Below are 15260 nucleotides of genomic sequence, written 5' to 3'. Positions count from 1 at the left end.
TTAAATCGTCTGAGTGGGGAACTACAGAAGCAGGGTAGAATTGCCTCTTCGGTTGTGCAGTGGATCTGACAGGAGATCTTGTCATTCTATGTGCCAATCACTTTCAGAGATGTCATTTATCAGATTTGTTATCTCCAGTTCATTTTGACTGTAGCAATAAAGGTTCCCTAAAAGCAATCATTAGCTATGTGGAAGGATGCCACTCTGGGAAGAGCCCTAGAGGTATCCCTTTAAGAAGCAGACAGGTGGCTCTCAGTCCTAGATTCTTTAAAAGAGCTTCAAGAAATGGATAAGGTATTTGTTTTCTAACAGGTAGGGCCTTGAATAACAGAAATACCACCAAACAGGGAGCTCCTAGGGTAGGTAGAGCTGCTGTAAAAGAGCTGAAGTCTCTGACTTTAAGGGAAACAAAGTAAGAGGACAGAACCGGAGAAGCTGCATGGCCTAGTAATAATAATGTTGGTATTTAGTAGATAGAGTACAGGCCCGGGAGTCAGAGAGAGCTGGGTTCTGAACCCGGCGCTGACACTTAGCTGCTGTGTGACCTTGGGCCAGTCACTTCACTTCTCTGGGCTTCAGTTACCTCATCAGTAAAATGGGGGTTGAGATTGAGACCTATGTGGGACATGGATTGTGTCCAATCTGATTTGCTTGTATCCATCTCGCGCTTAGTTCAGTGCCTGGAACATAAAAAGTGCTCACAAATACCATAGTTATTATTAGTATTAGAACCATTCACATGGTGTTATCAGAAACTGTAAGCTCGTTGTGGGCAGGGAACATGTCTACTAATCCTGTTGTATTGTACCCTCCCAAATGCTTAGTACAGTGCTCCGCACACAATAAGTGCTCAGCAAATACCACTGATGATCAGAGGCATAATTTAGCACAGATTGTCAAGCAGGCCCTGGAGGTCCTGGGAATATCTACTCCAATATGGAAAAGCCTGCAGACAGTAGCAAATAATGATCTCTTGAATTTATCTAGCTCCTTTTTAAACAACGTGTTCAGTGTGTTCAGTTTTGCTTTAAAGGTTGGCAATTCTCTGTTTCTATAGAGAAGGCAAGAGCAAACGGCCTTATATACAGCAGCGGAGACTGAGGTTAGATATTAGCAAGAGCGGTCAGGTTTGAGGAACACTGGTTGCTTTTCCAAGGAAAGGTAGAGTCTGCTGCCCTGGATATTATTAAGAAAGAGGAGACAGTGATCTTCTTGAGCTGGTTTGAGTGCAGGCCTGTCCAGAGGAAACAGATTATCACTCATGATGTTTTCCAAACCCCAAATTCAATAATCCAATTGAATTGGACAATCTGAATCTTCTACCTGGGTCTAACCTATCCCTCACCATCCTAGCCAGAGTTTGCTGCTCCACCAAATCAGTTACCAGCAGCACTACAGAAAGGACTGTTTGGAGAATGCCCAACAGCAAAACATATCCTCCAAATGTTTCAATCATTGCAGGGAAAGTTACAAACAGATCTCCAGGTCTGCAGCTACTGCTCTGTCTGGCTCATGTCAGAAAAGAGCACATCTGTCAGTCATCCAAGGGAGAACTAATAAGGAGAGACAGATGCAACCCTAAAATGGAAAGGACCAAGAGCTCTTTAATTGCAGCAGCTCACCAAATCAAGAGTGGGTTTTGTGAACAGAAATGTCTTTAGGAAAACAGTAGAAATCACATTCCACAGTGGGTTTATTTGATCCATCCTACCGACAAAGAAAGACTCTTCCTACAATCAGGAACTAGTGACCTCTTAGGAACCATTTGAATGGAAGTATGCCAGTAAACCTACTGTAGCCAAACAGGGAGGAAGTATTTTCAGAATTTTCTAGATGATAATAATAATAATGGTACTTGTTAAGCACTTACTATGTGCAAAGCACTGTTCTAAGCACTGGGGGAATACAAGGTGATCAGGTTGTCCCATGTGGGGACCACAGTCTTAATCCCCATTTTACAGATGAGGGAACTGAGGCCCAGAGAAGTGAAATGACTTGCCCAATGTCACACAGCTGACATGCGGCGGAGACGGGATTAGAACCCACAGCCTCTGTCTCCCAAGCCCGTGCTCTTTCCACTGAGCCATGCTGCTTCAGATCTAACAAAATGGGAGTGGTTTCTTTTCTTCTTCATACAGAATCCAGCACCTGGTAAGGCTTAACAAATTCTTATTACTCCCTTATCCATAATTCCTATCCATACTTTGAAGGGTGTGAATTCAAGGATGCAGCATTCTGTGGGGTCTCTAGAATATGGAGGCAACTACAGTGCATTTACATCTCGCTGTAGGCAGGGAATGTGCCTGTTTATTATTGTACTCTCCCAAGCACTTTGTACAGTGCTCTGCATACAGTAAGTGCTCAATATATATGACTGAATGAATCAAATGAATGAATCTCTACCCTTTACAGTCCTGCTAACCTGAATTCTGAATGGCCTTCAGAATATATCAAGCAATAGCATCACTTTTTAAAAAACTGACCCTATTCCAAAGGGTTACTGTAAAAGTGACATAGCCAAGTGAAAAGAACTTAGGCCTGAGAGTTATGAGATCTGGGTTCTAATCCCAGCTCTGCCACTTGCCTGCTGTGTTACCTTGGGCAAGTCACTTAACTTCTCTGGGCCTCAGTTACTTAAAATGGGGATGAAGACTGTGCAGCGTGGCTTAGTGGAAAGAGCACAGGCTTGGGAGTCAGAGGACATGGGTTCAGTCAGAGGACATGGGTTCTAATTCTGCCTCTGCCACTATCAGTTGTGTGACCTTGGGCAAGTCACTCAACTTCTCTGGGCCTCATTTACCTCATCTGTAAAATGGGGATGAGGACTGTGAGCCCCACATGGGACAACCTGAATACGTTATATCTACCCCAGCGCTTAAAGCAGTGCTTGGCACAGAGTAAGCGCTAAACATTATTTAACTTCTCTGGGCCTCAGTTTCCTCATCTGTACAATGGGAATAAGTAGGTACCTGTTCTCCCTCACCTTTAGATAATGAGCCCTATGTGGGACGGGGACTGCATCCAATCTGATTAGCGCAAAGCCAACCCAGTGCTTGGCACACAGTAAGATCTTAAATATCACATTATTATTAATGGGTTAAGAGGAGACGACCTGGAAAATCTCCGAGGAATTGACTCCAGAGCTGGTTAGGGTGTTGCACTCTTTCCTGCTATGTCCCAAGCTCTCCCTAGCCACACTGAGAGAGCACACTTCTAGCTCACTACATGGTGGGGAAGATGTAGGTTGGACAGACCTAGAATTCTCATTTTCCCCTTTCTGGCCCCAAGAGTACAGAGAGCGGGTAAACAGCTTGCACCCAAATGAAATGCTCTTGGTAACTGGAGACTTAAAATTTTCTGCCACTTCCCACCATCAAATCCTCTTTGGCTTATATCATCACTATACTGTTTGTCATTAGGAGGACAGGACCTGGATGTCAGTGGTTCCTTACGTTAAAACAGTATTCATTCAATAGTATTTACTGAGAGCTTACTATGTGCAGAGCACTGTATGTGTTCAAGAGACTGCTTGTAGGTCAGTCAGCCTGATTATAGACCCTAGACTGTAAACTCTCCTTTAGACTGTCAACTCCTTGTGAGCAGGGAACTCGCCTGCCAGCTTTGTTTTATTATATTCCCTCAAGCACTTAGTACAGTACTCAGTGTACAATAAGCACTCAATAAATACCATTGTTGATTGATTAGACCTTATGGAGAGCAATAAAATGGCAGCAATTGCAGCACTGTAGTCTGCCTGGAAAACAATAGGGCTGTTGGAGAGTTCTAGCCAGGGTCTGAAGCTCACTTTCACCCCAAACCCAATGGTGAATGGTGTGTCTGGGTATCCGAAAGCTGATTGGCAGAGTGCCCCATACACTTAGACCCTGGGGGAATTCAGCTGGTCAGTAACAACAGGGTGAGCGGGCACCTAGTAAATGAAAAGATATATGTGCCCCTTGTTTTACACATAATTTGAATATGAATCATATGAAAAAATGGTTAGTCAGGAGCGGCATTTACTGAATAGTTTCTGGCCTATCCTAAAATGTGGCTGGCACCCAGACACCTCCTCACTAAGATGCACTCGGATGGCAAAACCAATGAATTCAGCATTTTTTACCTCTCAACCAGTACAGATTGGTACTCAATCAAGACCTTTCCACTAGCAACAGCTTCAAATGTGAACAGTACTGATAGGTTAGGCAAAGTGCTACCATGGTGATATGCCAAAAGTCAAATATGACCATTCTCCAAACAATGCATTCTAATGCTTAAAAAATAAGAAGGAAAATAAAAAACCCCCTGTTTTTTATGTCAAAGGAAATGGTCTTTTTTTTTTTTTTAACAGGGCACACTCGTGGTCAGGAGTAGATGCAGTATATCACTCCATAATCTACTGCCTGCTTCATTCCACACTGATTTATGAACAGAGTGTAAAGGAAAAAGTTTATTTACAATTTCTTTTCAACCAGTTTAATATTTTAGAAGCCCTCAAAATGAATTTATGAGATTCACATTTCCTCCTGAAAGGAAATTAAAAAAAAATTGAATGCATTTATTTAAAGTAATTATACTCTTTTTCTAAATACGTGTTCGCATGCAAGGATCCACTCTATCATATCTATATACACATGTACTGAAGAAATATAAAGTTGATCTGCATAAATTCAGCCTTCTGCCGAAGATTTTGTTTTTTGTGATTATGTGTCTCTTTTCCCTGCAAAGGGAAAGAAACAGTGTAGATATGAAAGGAATTATAAAGTCAATACATGTGCATATATTGATGTGTTCTCTTGTCACCTAGTATTACATAAGAAGAGCATCAGTGGGTCGCTGAGTCTAGAAGTGAAATACTATCTCGAACAAATATTCTATCTTATTCTTGGCCATGCTATTACCAGTGGACAACTGATAAATATTTATATGATTAAATCAAAATGCTCTATTAGAAACTATAATTTCCCCATAAATAGAATCTCCAACAGTTGTTAAACATTTTCTTAGTATTTTTTGCCAATTTTGAGTTGAAGGGCTTAGCTATAACTGGGAAAACAGAATAACAATCAACCACATAATGTAAACACCAGCATGTAGTTCCTTTCTGCTGAAAAAAAAATGTTAAAAAATGCTTTCCACTCCCCAAGTCAGGTCATCTGATTCACACAAGACTGGCAGCAGCTACAGTGCTGTTTGGTTGCCTATTTCATCAAAAGATAAATTCACAGATTAATACTCTGCTAATCCCATTATTTAGAAATACTCAGGTTTTCCTGAACCCTACCAACATAGTTTAGGTGGAGGACTTCACTTCTTTGAGAAGGAAAAGGTTTGGTCCCAACTTCTAGGATTTAGAGTTTTTATGATTCCTGAAATACTTGTGCGGTAATACATCAGTGAAGAAAAGTCAGAAGTCTTAGGAAAGCTGAAACCTCCATTCACAGTATCAATTAATCAATCAATCGATTGATCGTTTGAGTACTCACTATGTGCAGAGCACTCTATCAAGCCCTTGGGAGAGTACAATATAAGAGAATTGGTAAGCATATTCCCTGTCCACAATTAGCTTTCCCCTCTTGGTCTGGGAGAAGGGGAGAATAGATATTAATAGAAATAAATGAAGATATGTACGTAAGTGGTAGGAGGAAAGGCAAAGGTACAGAGAAGGAGAGAGATCAAGGCTGGAGATATAAATCTGGGAATCATCTGCCTAGAAATGGTAATTGGAGCCATAGGAGTGAATGAGTTCTCCAAAGAAGTAGGTGTAGATGGAGCATAAAAAATAGTCTAATAAACAGAATAGAATAGTAGACAGTAGAGTCTTTTCTTCTGGAGGCAGAACTGGGATTAGAACACAAGTCTCCTGACATTCAGTTCTATAACCATTCCGCTGGGCTACACTGCTCCTTAAAGCCTTAACAGACTGTGCAGAATTTAGCCTTCACCTTATTCTAACCTCTTTACATCGCTCACTCCAACACTGTCTATTCACATGCCTTTACAAGGTTTCTGTACTATATTAGCATAGCAAGGATTTGTTATGCATAAATTCTTACTTCCATCCCTTCACTCTATTGCTTTTCCCATACATATTTGGCAGGGTCTGTAGAAACGTGTATGTATGAGTGTGTGTGTGCTCATGTATATACTCACATATTATATCTGACATTTATATGCACGTATATACACACATAGGAGTATTTATTTATGTGGGTACGTGATTTTAAAGATGTACTCGTATGTATGCACTTTCCTCTTTATGCATTTTTGTTTAATATTATTTATGTTTCTCTAGCTTTCTACCACCTGGAAAACAGGAACATAATCTTCTCCACTGATGTAATCCATCTATGTAATCCTTTGTAGCCGTAGCCTAGTGGCATTCACATTGCAGGGTAGTCCCTGCTCAATAAATGCAGTGGTTAATAATGACAAAGAAGAGGGGGAGGAGAGGGTGCCGGGGTGGGTTAGAAAAATAGGGTAGGGCGAAGGTGACAAAAGTAGGGAATCACTACGATAAGACAGACACACTGAAAGGCCACGATTGCTTCTTAAAGCTTCCAGTTTATGTGTAGAACACTCAGAAACTGCATAGAGCATATGAAAAATGTTCCCATTCATAAAATTGATTTCTGCTTTCAGAGTCAAGATAAAGGCTTGGCTCCGTGGAAGACTTACAGATTAGATTCTGAAAGTACATTCAATTATTCATTTTGATTACTCTGTAATAGAAATCATGGCACAAATCCTGCAGTAAACACTTTTATCTCTATTCTCCACCCTCCCCCATTAGAGTATAAGCTATTCATGGGCCTGCAGTGTACTATTGTTCATTTTGTCCTTCCTGAGCTCTTGGTACAGTGAACGCACCCAGTGGGCGTTCAATAAATGCTTAGTGCTATGCACTTCTGGGTCTCTGACATTTCCTCCACATCTCCAGAATTCACCCCCTCTTTCCATCCAAAAGACCACTCTGCTGGTCCAAGCACTCATCATATTCCCACTTGAACACCGAATCAGTTTCCTTGCAGACTTCCTTGCCTCCAGCTGCTCCCTGCTCCACTTTAATTCCTTGCTCATTTTCCTAATTCAACATTCTACATATGTCTCCTTAAAAACCTCCAGTGGTTTCCTATAATTTGAGCCCTACATAGTACAGGCACTGTGTCTAATCCCTTTGCTTATATCTTCCCCTGTGCTTAGTACAGTACTTGGTATATAATAAGCTCTTAAATACCACAATTATGAATCCTCTAGGCATCCAACAGAAAAGCCTAAGCACCTGCTTCAAAGCACTCAATCGTCTCTCTCCCTTTTCCAGTCCACCCCAAGTCTGGGCACTTCATTCCTCTCAAGCCAACCTACTCACTGTGCTTCATGTTCATTTCTTGCACTGTTCAGCTCTTGCTCATGTTCTCCTTTATACCCAGTAGCCTTTACTGAACTCTTCCAACTGCTTAGTACAGTGCTATGCACACAGTAAGTATTCAGAACAGATTGATGATTTATTGGCTGTAATTCCTTCCTCCTTCATAACTGGCAATACATTGCTCTCCCCATTCTTCAAGGTTCTTCTGAAATCTCCTAGAGATGGTCTTCTCTGATTAATTCCTCCGTATCCCCACTTAAAATCAATCATATTTATTGACTGCTCACTGGGTGCAAAGCATTGTACTAAGCACTTGAAAGAGTACAGTATAACAGACACATTCCCTGACCACAACAAGCTTACTCTCCTGTCACTTTAGCACTTCCATAGATTAAGACCGTGAGCCCTATGTGGGACAGGGACTGTATCCAATCTGATTATTTTTTACCTACTCCAGTGCTTAGAACAGTGTCTGGCACATAATAAGTTCATAACAACTACGACAGGTATTATTATTATGTCTCCTAAGCACTTAGGTATTCAGTTTTCACACCCTCGAAAGGATTAATATCCATATCTGTTTGCTCTATTGCTTCCCCTTACTTGTAATTTATTTCAGTATCTGCCACTTTTGCTAGATTATAAGGTCCTTGGGGTCAAGGATCTTGCCTAGTTACCCTATTATCCTTTCCCAAGACCTTAACATGTCCTTTGCATACAGTAAATGCCCAAGAAATACAAAAATGGTTGTTCAGTTGTTGGAAGTGGTCACGCTCCACTCCTGCTCAGGGCTTAGGCAGTGAAGCTGGGGAAAACAGTTGGTAGCTAGAAGGTGTAAACTGTGACAAAACAAAAGAAAACAAAGCTTAGATTTTTTAGCACTGTGGGCAAGGATTTCCCAGAATGTTATGTAACAAACCTGGCATAAACCCAGGGAGACTGACACATGACCACTCTAGTGAGAAGACCTGGGAACCAAAAGCATTATGGGAAGCAGCCTGGCCTAGTTGAAAGAGCAGAGCATGGGCCTGGGAGTCAGAGGACTTGGATTCTAAACTCCCGTCCTACCGTTTGCCGGCTGTGTGATCTTGGGTAAGTCACTTCTTTAAGAAGCAGCATGGTGTAGTGGATAGAACACGGGCCTGGGAGTCAGAAGGCCATGGGTTCTAATTCCAGTTCTGCCACTTGTCTGCTGTAAGACCTTGGGCAAGTCACTCACTTCTCTGTGCCTCAGTTACCTCATCTGTAAAATGGGAATCAAGTCTATGAGCCCCATGTGGGACAGGGACTGTGTCCAACCTGATTAACTTGTCTCTATCCTAGTGCTTAGTACAGTGCTTGGCACATAGTAAGCACTTAACATATATTATTATTGGAATAACCAACTTTTTTCTCAGGCCTCAAAGACCTGACAAACATTTTCTACTTCTCCCAAGGTTCCTCAGAGATTGGGGAGGTATCCTTTGATCTCCTTTTGGCTAAAGGGTCTTTGGGGCCTAACCTTGGATTAACTTGAATTTAGAAGCCATATTTCCTTTGGGAAGGCAAGACGCCTATCTGCTAAATTCATCTTGACTCTTCTTATATACTGGTTTATTTTTCTATTTTTGGTTTCAATAAATAATCCCTCTCCCCCATTACAAGTCAAAAGTCATTTCCTCCTCTCTACCAGCATGATAGCTAAGATCCTGGGATATGGAAAACCTGTTCTTAGACACTTCCTGGGTTTCACAGATTGTGAACATCTCAAGGGACAGGGTCTGGGTCTAATTCCCACTTGTATACTGCTCCCCAAAGATTAATATAGTGCTCTGCACACAGTAAGCACTTAATAAACAATATTACTACTTCTAGACATCATCTCCCAAGGAAATTTCACCAAATCAGAGTCCACCGGCCTCCATAAACTTGGAAGTAAGACTGGATTAGAGAAATTAATATGTCTCCAGTCAGTCAGCAATGAGTCAGTCAATCGTATTTACTGAGTGCTTACTGTGTAGAGAGCTCTGTACCAAACGCTTGGGAGAGTACAATACAAGAATAAACAGACACATCCTCTGCCCACAACGAGTTTACTTAGGGTACAGGGTTGTACCTAAGCCTTTCCATGGCTGAGGCTTAGCTCGATGACAGGCCCTGTCGCAGAACAATTATTTAATGCTTCACTGGACAGTGGTCTGTCTTCTCAGCCCCTGGATGGTGAGGATGGTGACAAAGTAGGAGGAGAGTGTTGATGTGAATGGACTCTTGTGTCCCCTCCCCATCGTACTCCACTTCCTCCTCTCCAATGTTGTGTCCTTCCTCCCCAAATGGTACTTTTGCATTTAGCACTTTCTTGGCACCATAGCAACACCATGTTCAGCATCAAAGGGAGGAATCCTAACCTCAGGGAAGATCTGCATCTCCTCCTTCACAGGAATCCCCTTGCAATTGGGGAGGGGTACACTTTTATATATTATATACTCGTCCTCCTTGGTTGAAGACATATAATAAGACTCTTAATGACAATAACATTTGTTAAGACTATGTACTAAGTGCTGGAGTATATACAAGATATGCAGAAGCAACTTAATGGATAAATCATGGGCCTGGGAGTAAGAAGGAACTGGGTTTTACTCCCAGCTCCACCAATTGTCTGCTGTGTGACCTTGGGTAAGTTGCTTCACTTCTCTGTGCCTCAGTTAACTCATCTGGAAAAGGGGAGTAAGACTGTGAGCCGCAAGTGTGACAAAGACTGTGCCCAACAGGTTTATAGCTTGTATCTAACCCGGTGCTTAGTACAGTGCCTGACACTTAGTAAGTGCTTAACATATAGCTTGGCATAATGGATAGAGCATGGGCCTGGAAATCAAAAAGTCATGAGTTCTAATCCCAGCTTTTCCACTTGCCTACTGTGTGATCTTGGGCATGTCACTTCACTTCTCTGGGCTTCAGTTACCTCATCTGCAAAATGGGGATTGAGACTGTGAGCCCCATGTGAGGCAGGGACTGTGTCCAACTTGATTTGCTTGTATCCACCCCAGCGCTTCATATGGTGCCTGGCACATAGTAAGTGCTTAACAAGCACCACAGTTATAGGGCTTAGTACAGTGCCTAGCACATAGTAAGTGCTCAACAAATAGCATAGCTATTAAATACCACAAAAAAAGATGATAAAGTCTGTTATAGTCCCTCTCCCAAATGGGGCCCCCAGTCTAAAGGGGATGGAGAACAAATAATGAAACCCCATTTCACCATCAGCAGTGTTGACTTTGAAAATGAAGGCAAGCTAAATTACAAATCATAATTTCCATAATAGAAGATAACGGGTCTATTTGAGTATAAAGATATCAAATCAAGAAAAAATATTTATGACAAAAATCCAGGATATAGGTAAATACTATGGTAGGTATTAATCAGTAAACGTGCAAATTGACTTAAAAATCTTCAATTTTTAATTTTACTGTGAGGGAATTTGAACACAATTTTCCACTGCTATTGCTTCAAATCTGCTGGCAGAATTATCCTTTTAATATGTAATAAACCTATCGTTTGATCCTTTCCCGTATCCTGTTCTACACTTTTTTCTCCAATTGTGCCTTTCTATTTTCTCCAAAGAAACACAGCATCACAGTAAATTCAGAAACTTAAATCACAAATGAATATTCAGGCGTTTTCAGGAAGGGCCTTAATAGCAAAAGATCATTGAGGAAAGTTTTAGTGAGAAATAGGATTGATTGAAATAACTTGCTGACTATTATCCCAAGACAAGGTTTTTGTTCTCTGGGAAAGAGTTTTGTTTGGTTTTTAATTTTTAATTTTTTTTTCCAACTGCTGTTGTGGCATTTCATTCCTCAGGGTTCTGGCATGAAGGAAGAATCCTGAGGTTGAGTGTGAGGTCAAGTTTGTAAATTTGAACAATGTGGCCCCTCCTGACATTAAACACTGTTTGTATTCAGGGGATTCTGTGCATTTCCCAAAACTCCAGTTAAAGAGCTTCTTTCTTCAAGGAAAATCAATAGCTTTTAAAAGTCATCGCCCCACCTACTGGACAGACCACATGAAAAGTTCAACAATGCTCCATGGAAGATCACTGCAAATCTGGGCTCTCTATGGGGCCTATTCAAGGCTGCTGGAAGTCGATAGCCCTTACCTGTTGGTGAATTCCAGGATTTTTCTCCTCAGACTGTAGGAAAATAATTAGCTAAAGCATTTCTGTCATGACTCTGGCATTTCCCAAAGTTTTTTTTGTATTTTTTTTTCAATCCAGGCACCCAAAGAAACAGAAATTTACATTGTAAATCACCTTAGAAATTGGATACTATAGTTAGACCACTTTTAATAAATGCTATCAGATGGGGAGATAATTCATTCACCTTCAATAAATACTGTCAAATGGGGAGAAGGCAACTCTGGCAATGTTTAATAACCTTTGCAGTCTTTTCTAAGTTTGGAAAAGGGTTCAGTACTGTTTGCAAAAATAAAACCTTTTTTGCACTGTGGTAAAGTATAGCTCAATATGGTTTTGGGGTTTTTTTGTGTTTTTTTAAATTGGTGCCTTTAAGCGAAAGTTGTTTTCCTCTCTAGAGGCTCCATTTGCCAGTGTTAGCCTTTCCAAAATAGCAATCTTCTTTAAGGAATTTTGCCAAATCTGCTGTGAAGAGCTGAAACTCAAATCCAGCTGGGGTCAGCAGGAATTTTAATTCAAAACTGTGACTGGTGTGAAATTAACACGGAGCCAAGAACCTGATTTTAAAACCTGAAACGTTCAGGTTCATCATAAGGTCAGGGGATCCTAGCTGCATAGATGGATACAGGATATTTTTCAAGTGATTTCCACAAACCACTAGTCCCCTTCCAGCCAGCAATTCTCTCTTTAGGGAAGGTATGAAACGATGGAATTGGATTATACCACAACTATCACTCAATTTCCCCAAGACAAGTAGACAAGCAGGCCAGGAAACAGGTGCCTGAAATGCGGAAAAGAAAGACTTGCTTACGAACCAGGAAAGGGGACGCGTTGCTTCCAGTCTACACAATCCAGACCCATTGGGGCGCTCTGAGAAAACGGATGCATCTTCAGGGGCAGAATGTCTAAAGCCACTGGAGAAGTGAGAGACATTTTCATTCTAGCCTGAGGGAAGAAGTAGAAGAAACAAAAGGAATGAAATAAGTTTAGTCTCAAAATATTTTCTCAGATCTCATGATTGGGTATGAATATCAATGTTTTCCTCCTCTACTGAGGCAAATCTGGAGCTCAGAAGCCTTTCTTTCCCACTTAATCAATAATGGAGGAATAGAGTCTTTAATTTTAGTTCATCAGCCATAGTTTAGGGATCAGGATTTTAAGGGAAATATAAGGTGCATGCTTGACCAGTTGTGTAGTTTGTTAAGTGCATATTACATTCCAAGCACTGTAGTAAGTGCTGAGTTATAGACAAGATAATCTGGTTGGATATAGTCCCTGTCCCACAATCTAAGTAGGAGGGAGAACATTTTACAGATGAGAAAACGGGCACAGAGATGTTGTCACTTGGCCAAGGTCACACAGCAGGCAGATGGTGGAGTCGCAACTAGAACACAGCTCCTTCGACTCCCAAGCCCGTGCTCTTTCCACTAGACAACACTGCCTACTTTTTATTTAACCAATGGCATGCAAACCTTCCTGTGAGCAATTCAGATTTTTTCAGAACAAAGATGGTTCTATGGCTAATTCTTGTTCCCTAGGTTACCATGCCTGAGGATTTTTAAGATAATCAATTAATAGTCGCCATTGTCCTCATGGCATTATGCCAAGCTTGCTTCTGTTGTGGAAATGAGTTCACTGAGAGCAATTATTGATATTTATTGAGCACTTCCTGTGTACAGAGCACTGTACTAGCCACTTGGGAAAGTACAACAGAATTGGTAGACATGTTCCCAGCCTACAAAGGGTTTAGAATTTAGAGATGGAGAGGAGGTATAGAGAGATGGAAGGGACAGAGAGAGAGAGAGACAGAGGGAGAGAAAGTTACGCTGTTCTTCTACCATACTCAAAAATGGCTTCACCAGAGACTTCACATCTCCTGCTTTCAGCCTTGATTTTGCCCTATGTCATCCCTAAAGTTCGGTCCTGAGCTGGATTGAGAATCATCTGGCACTCTGTCCCCAGAGGCTCATTTAGCTCTACTGGATTTCCCAGTTGCATCTGTGTTTCTTGTGTGCAGGAAGCAGGTCTACCAACTCTTTGGTACTGTATTCTCAGTCAATTTATCAGTCATAGTTATCGAGCCTTTATTCATTCATTCATTTATTTTATTTATTTGAGTGTTTACTGTGTGCAGAGCACTGTACTAAGTATTTGGAAAGTACAATTCTGCAATAAAGAGCTATATTCCCTGCCCACACTGTCTAGAAGGGGGGAGGCAGACAGCAAAACAAGTAAACAGGCATCAATATAAATAAATAGAATTATAGATATATAGATAAGTGCTGTGGGGGGGGTAGAGCAAAGGGAGCAAGTTGAGGTGAAGCAGAAGGGAGGGGAAGCTGAGGAAAAGGGGGACTTAGTCTGGGAAGGCCTCCTGGAGGAGGTCAGCCTTCAGTAGGGCTTTTAAGGGGGAGGAGTGTGCTAGTTTGGTGGATTTGAGGAGGAGGAAGGGAGGGAGAGGTAGGACACGGGCCAGGGTTCAACAGCGGGACAGGCGAGGATGAGGCACAGTGAGAAGGTTAGCACCAGAGGAGCAGAGTGTGTGGGCTGTGATGTAACGGGAGAGAACAGAGATGAGGTAAGAAGGGGCAACGTGGTCAAGAGCTCTGAAGACAAGAGTGAGGACTATTTGATAAGGAGGTTAATAGGCAATAAACTGGGGATTTTTGAGGAGGGAGGTGACATGCCCCAAAAAATTCTATAGAAAGATAATCTGGGCAGCAGAGTGGAGTATGAACCTAAGTGGGAAGAGACAGGAGGTTGGGAGGTCAGGAAGGAGGCTGATACAGGAATCCAGTTGGGATAGGATAAGAGAGTGTACTAAGGTGGTAGCGGTTTGGATGGAGAGGTAAGGGCAGATCTTGGCCATGTTGCAAAGGTGAGACTGGCAGGCTTTGGCGACGGATTGGATATGTGGGGTGAATGACAGAACAGAGTCAAGGATGACATCAAGGTTGTGGGCTTGTATGACAGGAGAGATGGTTGTGCCATCCAAGGTGACGGGAAAGTTAGGGAGATGATAGAGCTGTATTAAGCACTTGGGAGAATACAATATGACAGAGTTGGTAGACATATTTTCTGCTCACAAGGAGCTTACTCTCCCAAGCACTTAATAAATGTTCAATAAATACAATTTATTGATTACTCATGCGCTCATTTCTAAGGAAGCAGCGTGGCTCAGTGGAAAGAGCCCGGACTTGGGAGTCAGAAGTCATGTATTTGAATCCCGGCTCTGCCACCTGTCAGCTGTGTGACTGTGGGCAAGTCACTTTACTTCTCTATGCCTCAGTTCCCTCATCTGTAAAATGGGGATGAAGACTGTGAGCCTCACGTCTCATCAGTTTCCTCAGCTATAAAATGGGGATTAAATCTTCTTCTTATTTAGAGTGAGCCCCAGGGGGACCGGTTCTGTTTCAACCTGATTATCTTGTATCTGGTACAGTGCTTACTCCATAGTAAGTGTTTAACAAGTACAGTTTAAAAAAACCCGACTAAATTGTCAACTCTTGAAGTCAGCCAGTTGATCATATTTATTGAACATTTAGTGTGTGCAGAGCACTGTACCAAGCACTTGGGAGAGAACGATTCAACAATAGACATATTCCCTGCTCATAACGAGTTTACAGTCCAGAGGTCCAGACAGACATTAATATTAATAAATTACAGATTTGTACATAAGTACTGTGGGGCTGGTAGAGGGGGTGAATAAAGGATGTAAATCAGTGT

The 15260-nt window shown here is 41.7% G+C and overlaps 1 protein-coding gene across 1 annotated transcript in view; it reads right to left on the bottom strand.

The window, feature by feature from the left end:
* ARHGEF4 (Rho guanine nucleotide exchange factor 4) overlaps positions 1 to 15260 on the bottom strand; it is a 558628-nt gene that overhangs the window by 222175 nt on the left and 321193 nt on the right. The window contains exon 5 of the mRNA XM_029064183.2: positions 12350 to 12479. Coding sequence (XP_028920016.2) covers positions 12350 to 12479 — 130 coding nt within the window. The remainder of the gene's footprint in view (positions 1 to 12349; positions 12480 to 15260) is intronic.

Source organism: Ornithorhynchus anatinus, chromosome 1, assembly GCF_004115215.2.
Source record: "Ornithorhynchus anatinus isolate Pmale09 chromosome 1, mOrnAna1.pri.v4, whole genome shotgun sequence".
Taxonomy (NCBI): domain Eukaryota; kingdom Metazoa; phylum Chordata; class Mammalia; order Monotremata; family Ornithorhynchidae; genus Ornithorhynchus; species Ornithorhynchus anatinus.
The sequence above is the reverse complement of the archived record's forward strand: the minus strand, read 5'-3'. Positions and strand labels throughout refer to the sequence as shown.